We start from the raw sequence: 15,723 nt of genomic DNA, 5'->3' as shown, positions 1-15,723 counted from the left end.
AAATAAACATCGCTAAGTTAACAGTCCTAAACTTGTTGAATTGTATCATAACATTTATAAGACCATATAACATCAAAATTATGATATGTTATTATATAATGTACATATTGTATATATATATATAATCATGGCTATCATCATATTGATAGCATTCAAACTATCATTTATTTTCATAAAACACGTTTTTTTGCAGCAAAAGAATGATTCATTTTAAATTTACCCCTTTTCCATTAACAAATCAATTTTGAATATCCGAAATAATCACAGATAAGAATATTAAAACACCAACTACGCAGAAATATAACAAAAAACTTAGCATCGTGAATGGCCCAAACCAAATTGAAAATATGAATTTTCGAATATAATCAATTTGAATGGTTTTCAGAAATTAATTTGGAAGGCATTTTCAATCATACTTCAATCACTCAAAATGAGTTTTGATACGAAACTAATATAAATTACACCCAAAATCAAAAAATTGGAAAAATCGAACATAATAAAACTCTGATCGATTTTAAATATTAATCGAATATTACATGTTTTGGACAATCCGGTATTACATTCACAAAAAAATGCAAAATCACTCACTGATCAGGTGTTTGAGTTGACCAAGCAGACATAGTTGTATCAAGACTATCTATTGAACTCATACTACAAGTCTCTACTCCTTTCCACCTGAAAAACAAATATTTATTAGCATTTTTACCAACATGGGTAATGTCTACATTATATCTGAGTCAAGTGTGGACTATACCAGATTGAAGAAGGAATTATTAATTGCCTTATTCGTTCACCAAATAAATAGATATAATTGAATAATCCAGTTTATCTGTAGTGAGAATATTCTAAACAATAATGAAATATTGATAATAGTAATTGACGTCATTTGCTAGTAGTTTCTGATAAAGCACTTTTGACTTTTAATAAGCACTTAAGACGTATGACACACATGTCTGACAAAAAGCTTCAACAACTTGACATAATAAAAATTTCTTGAAAATATTTTTATAACACAAAGTGATCTTACATTTAGAATGTATAATGTTGGTCAACACCCCCCAAGATATCGAAAATTTTACTTTATTATGTATGTTTTGTAGCTATGAGCCCCAATACCATAAATTCTATCATCAGAAAAAATCTAACAAGAATATCCCAAACTTTATTTGATTAACTGCTATAAATAACAACGATTCAATATATATTTTCATCAACCTGCTGGTAGAAATAATAATACTATATTCTTTCAATTGAATAGTTTTAAATATTATAAAAATCAGAAGTGCCAATTTCTGGAGACAAACTTGACTTTCTTTGATGGTTATTTATATTTCGCAATATTCTTTAAGATATTACTATGCGCATCATTTTTGAATAAAATGTACCTGAATACAAAGCGGGTAAGCAAACTGTCATCTTAGAAAAAAAAAGTACCAAGTATTGAGTATTTTCGCCTTATACCCTGCAGTGAATTTCTTCACCTAATAGTATATTTCAACAATAATAAACTATCTCAGAATGAGCTTCATATAATCTAAATCATACATACCGATACAAAACTAGCTACTTGCTTAAAACATAACTTCCTCCCGATCTATATGCACACTCCAACTTTCCATATTACCAAACGGGCTACTTCAATAATACGTCTAGTCAAGCATTACGTAATTTTACCACAAAACAAATAATTCTATAAGAGCGTTATTTGAACAGATATAATAGGACAAAAAGAGTGACAATGTTTATCCAAAAAGTCTGTCTGTGAGTCTGTATGAATGATATATCTTAATAGGTAATTTTTAATTTTTTCCAAAAGTTAATCTTAACTGTTGCCATCACATGGATTGGATTATCCAACTACAAATTCAAAACGAAATTTATTTTGAAAAAGTACGAAACATCCACCTGGCCATATGATAGAATGTAATAAAGATAAACCATGATTTTCTACTGTAATTTTTATGCCATTCATTTTTTACTTATCGATTTTAATAATCGGTAAGTATGTTGATAGGTATCTGTATGTCTGTTAGATGCACGCGATATCTCACAAAAGCGAGATTAAATCTGCTCCAGATTTTGCATGTGCATCCATCTTATCTCGGACTAGAGGCCTATTGATTTTGGGCGAATTATGTCGTATAATTAGCGAGTTATTATTTAATTAGTCATGGGACACAAGGTGTCACTATGGAGTAGGGGGCTGTTTTGGGGGATCCCCTAACTTTCGATCGATAAGTCTTCGGTCTCTGACCGATATTCTCGTTTTCTTTTCCTTCTTTAGTATTTAAAAGATGCTACTTCGGGAATGAATAAAATTGTGCTACAAACACAAAGGATTTAAGATTTCAAATAAATGCCTCATATTGAATATTGAAACAATACCTAATTTTAAACTTCTAGGCAATATTTTTTGATGAAATTATATATTTCAATCAGTTCAAATGTATTTAAAAGCAGCAGTCTCTTCCTTAACTAGTAGTTTGTTAATTTAAGCTGCTTGGACTTGACGGAGAAAACCACAGCCATCCAGCGTTTATTGTGACCCAGCCCACAACGGAGATAGTCCAACAATCCTTCACAAGACACAAACCTGCGCATGATATATCAGAAGTGCGATGGCAATCATGTTACAAACGCTTAGCAATTCACCAATCTTCAAGGCTTCTATTCCACAGAGACATTGTTAAATCACATTCTGATTTAAACCTGACAGGACAAGTTAGTTTTTTGCACTTTTTTACCTGTTAAAATCTGCATTTCCATCCTGTGAAGCAGAGTCTTGAAACCTTTGATAATATGGTCTTGTCATTGAAGAATTTTTTGAGAATGAGGCAGAAGAATTTAAGGCAGATGCGGCACCTAATGACAACAAATTAGCATTTGATCATTCGATCAAATAATACAAATAAAACAAAGGAGAATATATCTAATTGGGAAGGAATTTATTTACATAAATGACATAAAAAACAATTATGACAAGATAAGATGAAGATCGAGAAATTGCATTATAAGTTCAATGAGATGAATTACCATTTATCTGTCTATAGAACGACTTTTACACTTAACTGCCTTCTTACACATTTACTTTTTGAGATGTAACCTTGCTTTGGGCAATTAAAATCAACGTTAAAATGAAATAGCGTATATCAAAAAAAAACGAAGAAGACACACAATTATGATAAATACTATACATGATTTGACAAAGTTCATGCCGAATAAAAAAATATGAAATTAAGTGTGCAAATATTCTACTCAGTTGCCTAAAATAGTAGTGAACAGTGATAATGGAGAATTTTTTTTCACCATAAATGTGATAGAAACAAAAAGCAACACAAGGAAAGAATGAATAGAAATTGTAAGATATCTTCATGAAAGGGTTATTAAATGAAATTTATAGGGAATTACTATTTTCAAATAACAATTTGTGTTATTATACGATCCTAAATGTATTAGTTACATTGATACCTGACAAAAAATTTTATATTGATTTCAATAAACAAATATGAACGAACATGTCCCCGAAACACCAATGCAGGTAAGCGGGATTAGAGAATGCTCTTTACGCTTGTTTGAAAAATTGATTTTTATTATGCAGAGGAGGAAAAACCGACGTTTTGGATCGACTTTTATGAATACCAAATGCCAATTAAGCAGACTTGTATTTTATCAATTGAAGATATTCTGAAAAATTCCCGAAATCAAAATTCTATCACACATTTCGAGATTGGGACGGAATCTTACCCGCTCAGCGCTCAGCATTGCCTACTCAATTTAGTACACCCTGGGTGATGTGGTGGGCATAAGAATTGAGCCCAAGATTTTAACTAGCGATGCCATCATAATCGAGTCTAACGCTTTAACCACTTTGGGCATACCAGGTTACAATACAGTCAATAGTGAAATAAGTAAAAATAGAACAGCACCACACACCATGAAATCACACACACATGTACAGATTTTTCGAGCGGGCAATATACAACACAAACATGCTGAATGTGACACATCGTGACAGTTGTTTATCTACCTCTACTACGATGTCTCGATTTTGTTGAATTATATCTAGTTAATGTCGAGTGTGCATAATTCTGAGTGTTTCCATAAGCTTGCTTGGGTTTAAAACCCAGAGTTGAATCATCTTTGTACCGAAGAGCTATATGACCCAACGTCAAGCAAGAAGAGAGAGATGTCATGAAGTAGTGTAGAATAGGTGTTGATGAAATTACTATTTGTTTCAATATGCAACAGTATTACAGAATACTCGATTTGTACAAGGTTATAACGGCCAGAAACAAGATTTTTCATCATTTTTTATATTAAACGTTTTCAGAGAAGAATTGCACATGAAATGGCAACCTTCCACGATTAATATACCTAGATATTTGATTAAAATACAACAGGATATAAAATTTGATAGTTTGGGAGGATGCAGTATAAAAAACAATGGATAAACAATAGAGTAAATTTTTAAATTATTTTTTCATATATAAAACACTAAATATTTTTCACTGTAGTGCGACTAAGTTGAGAGAGACAAATTTGTACTACAAGGTTATGTATATTAGTGGAGACTGGGGATTGAATTCAAAAACGAAGAAAAGTAAAGATATACATTATTTATATATTTTTTTTACAATCCTACCCTAATTCGAAGAACTAAAGAGATATTTTACAGTTTCGAAAATAAATTCAATCACCAAAATACAACAACCACATATTAAGCAGTTACAAAAATATTTCCCACCTTGGGTATGCAATATATCATTGGTATTGTCTTCAATATTATTAGAATGGCAGATACTGGCATTTGAGGTAGATTTCAAGTTTATATCATTCGACTGAAAAATAATATGAATATACTTTATAATAAAAAAAATTGTTTAAATCTTGAGACCATATTGAGACAAGAGAGTATTGCTCAGATCAGCATTGTTTAGCTAATTTATTACACTTTGTGTGAGGTGTTGGACATGATATTTGAACCATGGCTGGGGAGATGGTTCGAAATCAGTGGCAACGGCTGCAGCTTCAGGGTCACAGTATAATCAAACTATGGTTCCAGCTTCATCTCCATACCATTTAATCTTTAAGTGTGACTGCAGCCATGAAATACCTGCCCAAATGCAGTTTTATAGAAGATGAACTCAAAAACTGATATATAATTTTAAAATTAAAAATTTAGATATATGATTTCAACTTGAAAACTAAATTAATATTATAATTTATAGTTTATAAAAAAAAAGAATAGATTTTAGCATACTACAAAATTATAAATGTGAAAAAGTAATAGAATGATTAGGAGTTGAAGCCATTGAAATTTCTGGTAGCTTAGGCTTTGGCACTAGCTCCATCTAACATGGTAAGCTTGGTTCCAGCTCCGCAAAAATGTCACAGCACCATGGCGCCCCAGCCCTGATTATAACAACATAACGCTAATAATTCTACCTGCAAATTAAACACATCATCATCCTTAGATGATTGGCTTCTTTCATTTCCATCAATCCTATCTTCATTATTTTCTGCTTTCAATATTGCTGTAGATTGTGATTTAGTTCGGATTGACGATTCTCTATCAGGTGTTGGTGGTTTATTACCTGTCAGCTCATAATATTTCTGCTCAAGAAAGGAAGTTTCTTCCTGATGCTGTCAATGGTAAAAGGATTTGAAATTTATACTCTACTAAATAGCTTGACCAAAGTGACAACAAGATTTGGGGACAGCTTGGGATCAATTTCAATTCTAGGTACTCCTGAAGTATGTGAAGCAAGATGGCGAACACAGGTACGTAGTATGTGTACCAGGTTAGGGTTAGGCCATAATTTCAGGTACAAATACTATGGAAGTCACTTGGCTAGTTCCCGAACTCGTAATAGAACTAAAAAAAGGAAAATTGAAGTAAAATTATAGTCTAACTAACCCTAATCTGGTACACATACTATGTTTCGGTGTCCGCCATCTTGACTCACATACTTCGAGAATACCCAATTCTGAATCTTCTAAACTAGTGGTTCTCAAGCTATGTATACTGAGATTATTTCAAAAGCGCGGATATATCATGGATTAGAAATTTATGTTGAACCTTACAAATCAAAAATAAAATATAAACTTGAATGATCTGACATTTCAAAATACTATTCATTAGTATTTTAAGCTTTTAAGCTTATTAAAACCAATATAATCCATAAATGAATAAGATCAACCATGAACCGCCCTATGATAAACGAAACAAAAATATCAAAATTGGACCCAATACTTTATAATTAAATATATTATACTTTGTAATAGAACTGCTACATTTTAAATAACATAAGTCATATTAATCCAGGATCAAAGCATTATCTTATAAATAAGAACGTTTCAATAGGTTTCAATTAGGATAAGCACTTAATCTCAAGATATTACAACAAAGTAATTGTTACTTAAGACGTCTACTATTTCTATATCAAAACCCTATTACAAATTAAAAACATTGTTCAACTACCGGTAAGTATGGGGATAACCATCGAGGGAGCTAAATTTAATTGCTTTATGTTATTGAAAATGTACAAATCGAAGTAAATACGGCACCAAAGCCGGATTTTGAGCGAGTTCAGCATTTTACAAACTGTCCAGCCCAGTGTGAGAATACAACTTATTACCAACTTATTAGTATAACAATATTTAGTTTTCAAATCTGCCATGTTCCATCTATAGAAATCTAGTGAACCACACTTAAATGTTGAATATGACAAAGAAGTTGTTGAAATAAATGAATAATTAATCACCTGCTGGAGTTCTTTAATTGCTTGATCTCTTTTCATATGTAATCTTTGATTATCAGATTTTTCTTGCATTGTTAATTCATTCAATTGTTTTTCTAATGTTTGGACAATTTCCTAGACAAAATGTGAACAAATATGGTGATAATCTGAAGTTGAACTTCAGTGCTACTTTGAATACAGCAAGGAAACCAGACAGAGAAATTTTCATAATAACCAAACTTGAAACAATTGAGATACACTGGAGGGCGCAGCGACCCACTATTGAGCGCATTGAACAGAGCTCCAGAAGTATGTGCACCAAGATGGCAAAAGGACCACACATGCCTTACCAAGGATGTAATAAATTGGGTAGGCAATGCCAAACCGATAAAATTTCGGTCCCTCTGAATAATGATAGTGATCAGTGTGCGAAATTACATATGCAAGTAGTTGCGAGTGAATTTATAGGATAGGATTTACATATGCATCCTGGGGGATATGAAAGCCGATAAGATGGCTCAATCATATGACAAACCATGGCCTCCCGTTTGGTTACCAATCCACCAGGTTTAGAGTTAGTCAGCCAGTTATTTGTTTCAGATGCATGGGTATGATTTAAGTCCCATACCTTTCTTTTCATAACATCTGTGCCCAACTTCTTTTGTTTATCAATTAACTGAGCCTGCATAGTTTCTTTTTCTTCATCCATCCTACTTATATTTTCCAGTGTTTGAAATTCAATGTCTTCAAAATTTTTCATGTCTTGTTCTAATAATAGTTGATCCTATATAATAGAACGAAATATGTGAGAATTTATCACTTTTACAATAGGCCTTAAGTGGTTAGTTTAACTGAGAACAGAAAACCTATGGAACCTTGCGAGGGTTAGATAATAAATAGAACAAAATATGAGCAACTCCATGTGGCAGGCAGACATTTTCATGTGTTTGATTTGAATAGTAAGCGAATAAATGAAAAGGATTCCTCATCTCTATCTTCAACATATAGCTTACACTGAAATGATATAATCAGCAATGGAAGAAACTATGCCTGGACAGCTTGAACCAGTGAATGTGTCGAAGAAACTTCGTTCAGATTTAGACACCATTATAAAAATGATTGATGAATTGCCCATACCAACAACCTTAAAATGACCATATTGAAAATACCGGTAATAGAAAAACGGAACCCACAAAATTAATTCGAGTCATAATTCACATTTGAGACGTATATTTTAATAGCTCTGCTCTGGGAAAAAGTTGATAATCTTGAATTGAAGATGAAGATTCAATTACCGGTACTTAATATGTTTATAGTGTTGACGTTTTCTCTGTTATGTTCAATATATCACATAACCTCAAACTTACCTTTTTCAACTCCACTTCCCAAACATCTCTTATACTTTCTGGACAATTGTTCAATTGTTTTTGTGAATGCATCAATTTCTTTCGTAACTCTGCCAATTTCTTCTTTTCTTTCTCAAGCAAACTATTTTGCTAAAAGAAAAAATATTTTGCTACAAAAAATATTTAGAAACAGCTAACAAAGCTAAGTGAGTGACAAGCTGTTAACACAAAGTTGTAAATTTAAACAAAATTTAAACTGTAAGAATTATAATAACAAATTTCAAGTAAAACCATACCATCATTTTGTCGAAAATTCAACCTATTAAACACACAAATGTATTTTTTGAAATCAAAAATTTATCATCATCACAATCATTGCATAATATGTTCTGTGGACTGTAGCTGATTTATTCCATTCTAGTTTACATACTTAGTACCGTTACGAATTGTTCAAGAATTATGGAAAATTTTCACCAATTTTCGGGCAAATATTACTTCAATATAACAAAATAAAATAAAAAGACTTACAATATCCCTTTGTTTCATGTACTTTTCTTCTAATTCAATAATTTGATCCTTTAATTTCTCACACATTTCTTCTTCTCTTTCCAGATGTTGTCTCTCAGAATCGAGTTCTCCGACAACGAGAGCTTTCTCCATTTCCAACTGTAAATCCATGATTGATTGTTTATTCGTTGAAACTTTATATTATTCTTAGTAAAAAAATGATTCTCTCAAGTAAAGCTATTCGGAAAGTTATACAAGAGAAAAAGTTCTTCAGATATCGTATCCTACAGAATTCTATAAATTATCAAACTAAATTTTTTTGTGATGTTTTTTGACCTGCAACTCTTAACATGGCACTTGACAAGTAGCAACTGTACATATGAAGCTAATAAATTTTAGGAAAGACTCAAATTTGTCAAGCTTAATTTCGAGTTTTTTTTTTAACCTACGAAAGAATTTTTTTTTATCCATCTTATAACATTTGATAGAATGAAGCATGCAATTTCCCACATTCCATCAGAGAATACAAAATACAATTGTGAACATAAGGGCCATTCCAAGCAAAAGTTGAATTCCATCAATTTTTTAAAAAGTGTAGTGAAAGTAATTTTTTTTTATTTTTGATATCAAAGGCTTTGGAATTTTATTGGACTGCATTCATTTCATCGAACAATTTAAAATTTCACCCAGGTTTTTGATGGTTTATAAAAAATGGCCTGAAATGTAGAAATTTTGGTATAATTGACATATTTTGTGATGATTCCTGACACAAAGTGTTCGATTGTGTGGTACAGTTATTTCATATGGAATTGACGCACTGGATTTAAGTTAGTAAAGTTTAAATGTTTGCAGTGCTGTAGGACATTTCTTCACCCATTTAACGATTTATTACCAGAATTTTAAGAGATGATAGATGCCGCTATTCCGAAGTGGAAAAATGTCCTGTAGTGTCTCGTCCTGTAGTGTCACATACAATATGCACATTATTGGCATGGATTTACAGTGTTACATTAAGTAACTTGGGCAACACATAGAGGGGTAGTTCAGCTACTGCACCAGAAATTATTATGGGCTCCTACTGTACCATCACAAAAATTTACAGCACAACACAATGTATTGTTAGTGCATGGTGGATTTGCCGTCCTGTAGTGTCACGCTATATTTTACTATATTTTTTTTATCTACTAAGCAGGGTTGGGTGTAACTTTTGTGCAATTTTTTACATATTCAATAAAGCAACTGATTGGACAATGAAACAAAACATGTAGCTGAAAATGTAAAAATATATTGAATTTAACAACATGCAAAATTTCTGGAATTGTCCTGTAGTGTCACTTGGAATAGCCCATAAAAGCATATCATGAACTAACATAATCCTGACTATTTACCCATATATGCGACTAAATACTGAAACTAAGTAAGAGTTCCACTAAATGCCCAATAACATTTTTAAATTTCTAATGCGATCTTTTACATTCTATTCTCACAGAAATTTTGCACTAGAAATACTTTTTACATATTTTTCGAATTTCAGCTGATTAGCTAGCTAGTTAAAATAATCTTTATTTAATGTTAGATATACTGCCAGAATTCCCATTGCTTTCCAAACCGTCTCAACCAATCCATTAAAAATTATTCTCCATGTCATCAACCTTTCACACCCATCATATGATGACAAAGACACTTCAATCGTAACACGTTCACCTCATTTGTTTGTATTCCGAACCAGATGTTCATACAACCATATATGGAGCATAGCTTAAAACTAGATATATCAATGGGATATGTTCGGCCAATGCCAACTATACATTTTCAGCAGTAACACTACTAAATATCACAAGTAATACCAAAGCTTTACACTCCTAAAAATTTTTTTTATATTTATCACAAGCATGGAACTTTCATCAATGGCCCCCATTCGGCCGAGGATAAAACAAGCAGAATTTTAATTGTAATTTCAAACAATTAAAAAACTATGGAATACGACAGAACTACACAAAACAAAAATCTATAATGATAAACTAAAGCACTGTTATCATTTTTATATAGGCTTTTATAACTATTATTTGTTTACACTGATAATTCAAGTTTACGTTATCATATCAGTAAGTATGATTCCAGAATATTTGTCTTATGTCTGACTGTTCGAGACAGGTATGCAAACACTTCATTGATAAGATTATTAATTACAGAAATTAGCCTCACAAACATTTGGTGCGTCACAAAACTTGGCTTTTGTAGTGGTAAACTGGTAATATAATCACAGTTTCATACATTATGAGTTCTTTAACTTCTTTCAAATCAAAATTGAATGTATCATTTCAAAATATCGATTTTATCCAGAGATAATATTCTTAATTTTAACATCTATACCTGTTATATCTGCGGAACAGAGTATTACAATAGAAAATGGAATTTGCCATATATCCATCAAATAAAAACATCCCTTAACACTGCCGCATTAAATGTAATCTGAATGTAGAAATACAAATAAAATAACTCTAAAAGCACTTTTCTCCTTACTTAAATATAAAGTAACATTATAGCCATCACTGGCAATCTAGTCTGTAATAAAACAACAATTGTGATGTGATTGACTTCAATATATATCAGACAAAATAGCTGTAGGGCATTAATAAAATTAAAATCATCTGTTGATTGGTTGAACCATTTAATTATATTTGACCTGGCATGGGCTAGTGTTGGAATGCGCTTTAAAAGCGCATTTTAACACTAGCCCATGCCAGGTCAAACATATGGTATTATGATAGCCATGTAATTCTTTAATAATTATAAATTGCATCTCTCCATTGTTATTTAATATTATATCATTTTATTGGGGTCGTTGCAATTAAGGGCATATGGTAACCCCTATCATAACAAACAATGTATTCAAATTGGGTATTCTGTTTATAATTCATCTCAATTTCTTTCGCTAGAGAGCGAAGAAAAATTTGACAAAGCCAATTTGAGTTTTCTATGAAAAAATTAGATTATTTTAACCGCGAGATAAAATCTGTGACAAGATAGGAAGATATAAACACTTTTTACGATAAAATCATAGCGTGGTGAATTTCTGGGAAATATTTTCAATGTCAATCGATCTATTTGTTTAATGGAATCATCGGAAGAAAAAATAAAATTTAAATTCATTTTGTCATTTACAAATTCCAAATGCTAGTCAACGACATATGGCTAATGATGGGAAAAATCTGTTGTTTAAAATTCAAGATTGCTGAAAAAAGGGCGTAAAGAACAAATTTATTTAATTTTTAGGAATATCATGAAGGAAAAAAATACGCTTTCGAAGAGAGTGGAAAAATTTGGATGTGTGATAATATTATTAAATATACAAAACAACACTTATTAGGACTTCAATGTATAATATATGTTTTTGGTATTTATTTGATTTTCTATTGGATTATTCTAAAATATACTTAAAAAGTAAGGTACAGTGACTTTGCTATAAAAATAACAATATGTAGACTTAAATTCCGCAACCAAAAAAACTAATGTTAGTGTAATATGCATGTTAATAACGGCAGATTCGATCATAATAATTGACCAAAAATGGGAAGAGGGGAGATAAAATATAACTGTTTGTTCTATCACTAAAAAGGCTTAAAGACTTCCAATTTATCATACCCATGTCTTTCGTTTTTGATATGTCAAACTGGGAAGCAAAAATCACCCTGTCTGATTAATAATTCAAAAGGGGAATCCAGTGGAAATGGTAAACTAAGTATACATTGAAATCCCACCCAAGACATGCAATTAATATCTAGATTATGAATAGAATAGGTGACCGATCCAGCTACAAATTAATTATTCATAAGAAGTTTGGTTGTATGACAAAAATGAAAAGAGAAAACACCATTTTGTTTGTATCTAAATAGCTTAATAATATGGAAAGCCTTTCCTAATATAAATAAAGTATTATTTACACAAACTAATTTCTTATGATGAAATTTTTTTAAACAACATATTTTGCTCTGAACAAGACCCCGCCCAAGTTGTCACTGCTAGATAGCAAGATACTATACTTTTTGATGGACAGGAATCTTTTTAGTTTGGCATGGCTTGTCCAATTTATTGCACCCTGGGTGAGGTGGTAGGCATGGGATTTGAACCTGGGATTTTAAATTTGCGATGCCATCATAGATAAATCTAACAGTTTACTGACTGGGGCACTGCATTTATTGAATATGCACTAGAATGTGCTTATTGCAGATTTGTTGTGTTTATATTGTTATATCAACATGAAATGTATATGTAAACAGTATATACTTGTATTTTTATCGCATGATCCATCTGCTGAATAAATAATGTATTTTCGGCTCAATTTTACCTGAAATAACATCCCCTAGATTTTTGTTACTTGTTTACACAAAATAAATAACAGGTTCATTGAACCTTATGTGAATTTAGTCATGTTGAATTAAAAACGAATGAGAGTTAGGAAATTCAGGGAAGTTAAGTTATACAGCGATTTTTTTTTCAAATATATAATGAAGTTTGTATGGCCTTTCATGGAATACTATGAGACTTCAATTGCTGAGAACGATAAATTTCCAAATGAAACTATTCAAAAGTTTTCCATGGAAAACAAAAATTTCAAAGTTGACATATAGTTTAAAAACATCAGACAATATAGTTCGTTTTCAATCAATTAAAATATTAGATTCATATTAGATATCTATACATTTTATGCATGTTTCATTCAGATTTTTCCGTGTTGCAAGGCTTTACACAATTAACAAAGTATACAGCTTTCAAGTAAAACCCAACACAAATTTGATATCTGATCTACTAGGCTATTGAAAATGTAAATTCAATCTTACAGCACAAACACATTCATCCAACTGTGTCTCAAGTTCCGTTATTTTTCTTTGTAAATTTTCCATTTCTTCTCTTCCTCGCTCGTACAAATGTTGAATTTCAGCAATATCCTCCTGGATTAATTGGAAAGAAAAAATTATGCCAAATAAACAGGAAAACTGTCAGAAAAAGAATTAAAAAATTAGAATTAAATTTAGTTTTGGCACGAGGCTCATTGTTTTCCACTTTCGCTATTGTAATACTGTAAATATTGTTCATGAAATGTAACTTTCACGTTACACTTACATGGACCGCCAGTCTAAGTGGGTAAAATTTTTGGCCCCTGGTCCAGAAACCTTGTCCACCCCCCCATTTAAATGAATGTTTGACAGCCTATGCCATATACAGGAACGTTCAAGACAAATCAAATATTCTAATACATTTGAAATATGTGATATTCAATATAGTAAATATATATTGTAGATATATTTATGTGTATTCATTATCTCGAAACCTTTAACATCTGGTGTTCAGACAGAAAATAGAAAATCAATCAAAACAATGTTCTCATTTTATATCAATTTACAATGATCTCTATTTTGTACATGTGCCCGTTTAGACTATTGGTATATTTTATATTCTATATTCAAAAATATAACTTTAGAATGTGCTCTAAATAAATAATTAATGAATTTGTTATTTGCGGTCTCTGATGATAATATTTTACTGCAGAAATAGAGAGTGCGCAAGAACAATTTTTTTCGAATAATCCCTCAAATTCTTGGCTAATTTTTTTTTCAAAATACAATTCATTTTGTCCATAAAATAAATGGAGTTGAAGCAGATGGGTTACTGCACTAATTGAATAATTAGGTTTCTTTTTGTACAAAAAAAGACTCACAGGTCTCGCTCTTCTAATTTTCTTTTCTTTATTTGGTGAAAGTACAGATGTTGGTGATTTTGGTTCCCTTGGTGGCAATGGTGGAGGTGATGAACATTGTTGTTGTCCTAGGAAAAAAAGAAAATCATTGCAATTATGGAAATAAAGTGGATCAAATACATTACCTAGATTCTATTTGTACATAAGAAATTAAAACACAAAAAAAGGAATTGCTGCAAGGCAGAAGGCAACATATTCCAAATGAAGTAAAATTAGTGAAATAATGCACATAGACTGATTGCAGAAATAAAGCATCCGGTAGAAATATGTCATTCTTGCTAAGAAACAATGAAGAAATTGCATCCCTGATATAATACTGATATTGTAATATTTTCTTAATTTATTAGGTAATAAAAATACTTTTGATTTCAAATATATAAACTTATTCAATATACCCAAATGCCCATACCCGAATGTGTAATGATGAATAGCTTTAGAACAGTGGTTCTCAAACTTTTTTAGCCACGCCCCCATTTTAAAATTTGTCAAGTCTCGCACCCCACCTCAGAAAGAACTAGCTAACAATAAGCTACAAATAACAGATAGTAAGGCGAAAAGTATGTTTTATTCAAAACACGTTGAAAATATGTGGATGGAACGTAAATAATGAAATAAATGAAAGTTTAAAAACAAGCGAAATTTGGTATTTTTATTAGTGCAGTTGTTTTTGGCTGACAAAATAAGAAATGTAAATATACAAAATATGGCAGAGAAGATTAAATCTAACAACTATTTTTATTTTTAATAATCTTCACGCTCTCCTCATAATGTCTACGCCCCCCATCGAGGGGTGCGCCTCACCATTTGAGAACAACTGCTCCAGATTATTGAAAAATAAGCAAAATCACAGAAATCAAATAATATCTGATTACCAAGTATGGACAACCCTAAAACATATTTTAAAAAACCTGACAAAATAACTGTAAATAATAATCCATCAAAAATTCCATTTAGGACTGATATTTGCATTCAGATAAAAAGTGCCTTGTCTCAGAGTCCAGTCTCATAAGTCAAAACCAGGAAGCATTTTCCAAGAACAACTAATGGCTTTGTATTGCCCAACAGAAAACTCATTACTGTTTCTTAATATAGCACAGATAAGAAACTAGGAGTATAAACATGTTTCTGTGGTGGAAAAACATGATATTCCCAGACACAAATACAGTTTAGATACCAATGTTTATACAGGCAAGATAGAGGCTGGGTATGGCATAAAGCAAAGTGACTGGATAAATCAATTGTCATACACAAAAGTTAAACCAAAAATAGTCATTTTATCAGCACTATTAGTATGATTGTGAAATGATCATTTTTTGTGTATCTCAATTATAAATATTATCTAATTTTAATATTTATTGATATTATTTGAAAA

At 31.2% G+C, this 15,723-nt stretch overlaps 1 protein-coding gene across 2 annotated transcripts in view; it reads right to left on the bottom strand.

The window, feature by feature from the left end:
* The window catches only part of LOC120336893 (pleckstrin homology-like domain family B member 2), a 36,453-nt gene that overhangs the window by 6,068 nt on the left and 14,662 nt on the right, over positions 1-15,723 (bottom strand). The window contains exons 12-22 of one of the 2 annotated variants that reach the window (XM_039404673.2): positions 14,313-14,419; positions 13,435-13,545; positions 8,615-8,752; positions 8,108-8,236; positions 7,369-7,524; positions 6,765-6,875; positions 5,446-5,643; positions 4,745-4,838; positions 4,028-4,153; positions 2,745-2,862; positions 589-675 (exon numbers count right to left, since the gene is read on the bottom strand). In XM_039404673.2, coding sequence (XP_039260607.2) covers positions 589-675; positions 2,745-2,862; positions 4,028-4,153; positions 4,745-4,838; positions 5,446-5,643; positions 6,765-6,875; positions 7,369-7,524; positions 8,108-8,236; positions 8,615-8,752; positions 13,435-13,545; positions 14,313-14,419 — 1,375 coding nt within the window. The remainder of the gene's footprint in view (positions 1-588; positions 676-2,744; positions 2,863-4,027; positions 4,154-4,744; positions 4,839-5,445; positions 5,644-6,764; positions 6,876-7,368; positions 7,525-8,107; positions 8,237-8,614; positions 8,753-13,434; positions 13,546-14,312; positions 14,420-15,723) is intronic. The other variant, XM_039404674.2, reaches the window with a different exon arrangement.

The sequence above is a fragment of the Styela clava genome, chromosome 2 (genome assembly GCF_964204865.1).
Source record: "Styela clava chromosome 2, kaStyClav1.hap1.2, whole genome shotgun sequence".
NCBI classification, from domain to species: Eukaryota; Metazoa; Chordata; class Ascidiacea; order Stolidobranchia; family Styelidae; genus Styela; species Styela clava.
Note: the sequence above shows the minus strand (reverse complement) of the source record. Positions and strands in the feature narration are given on the sequence as shown.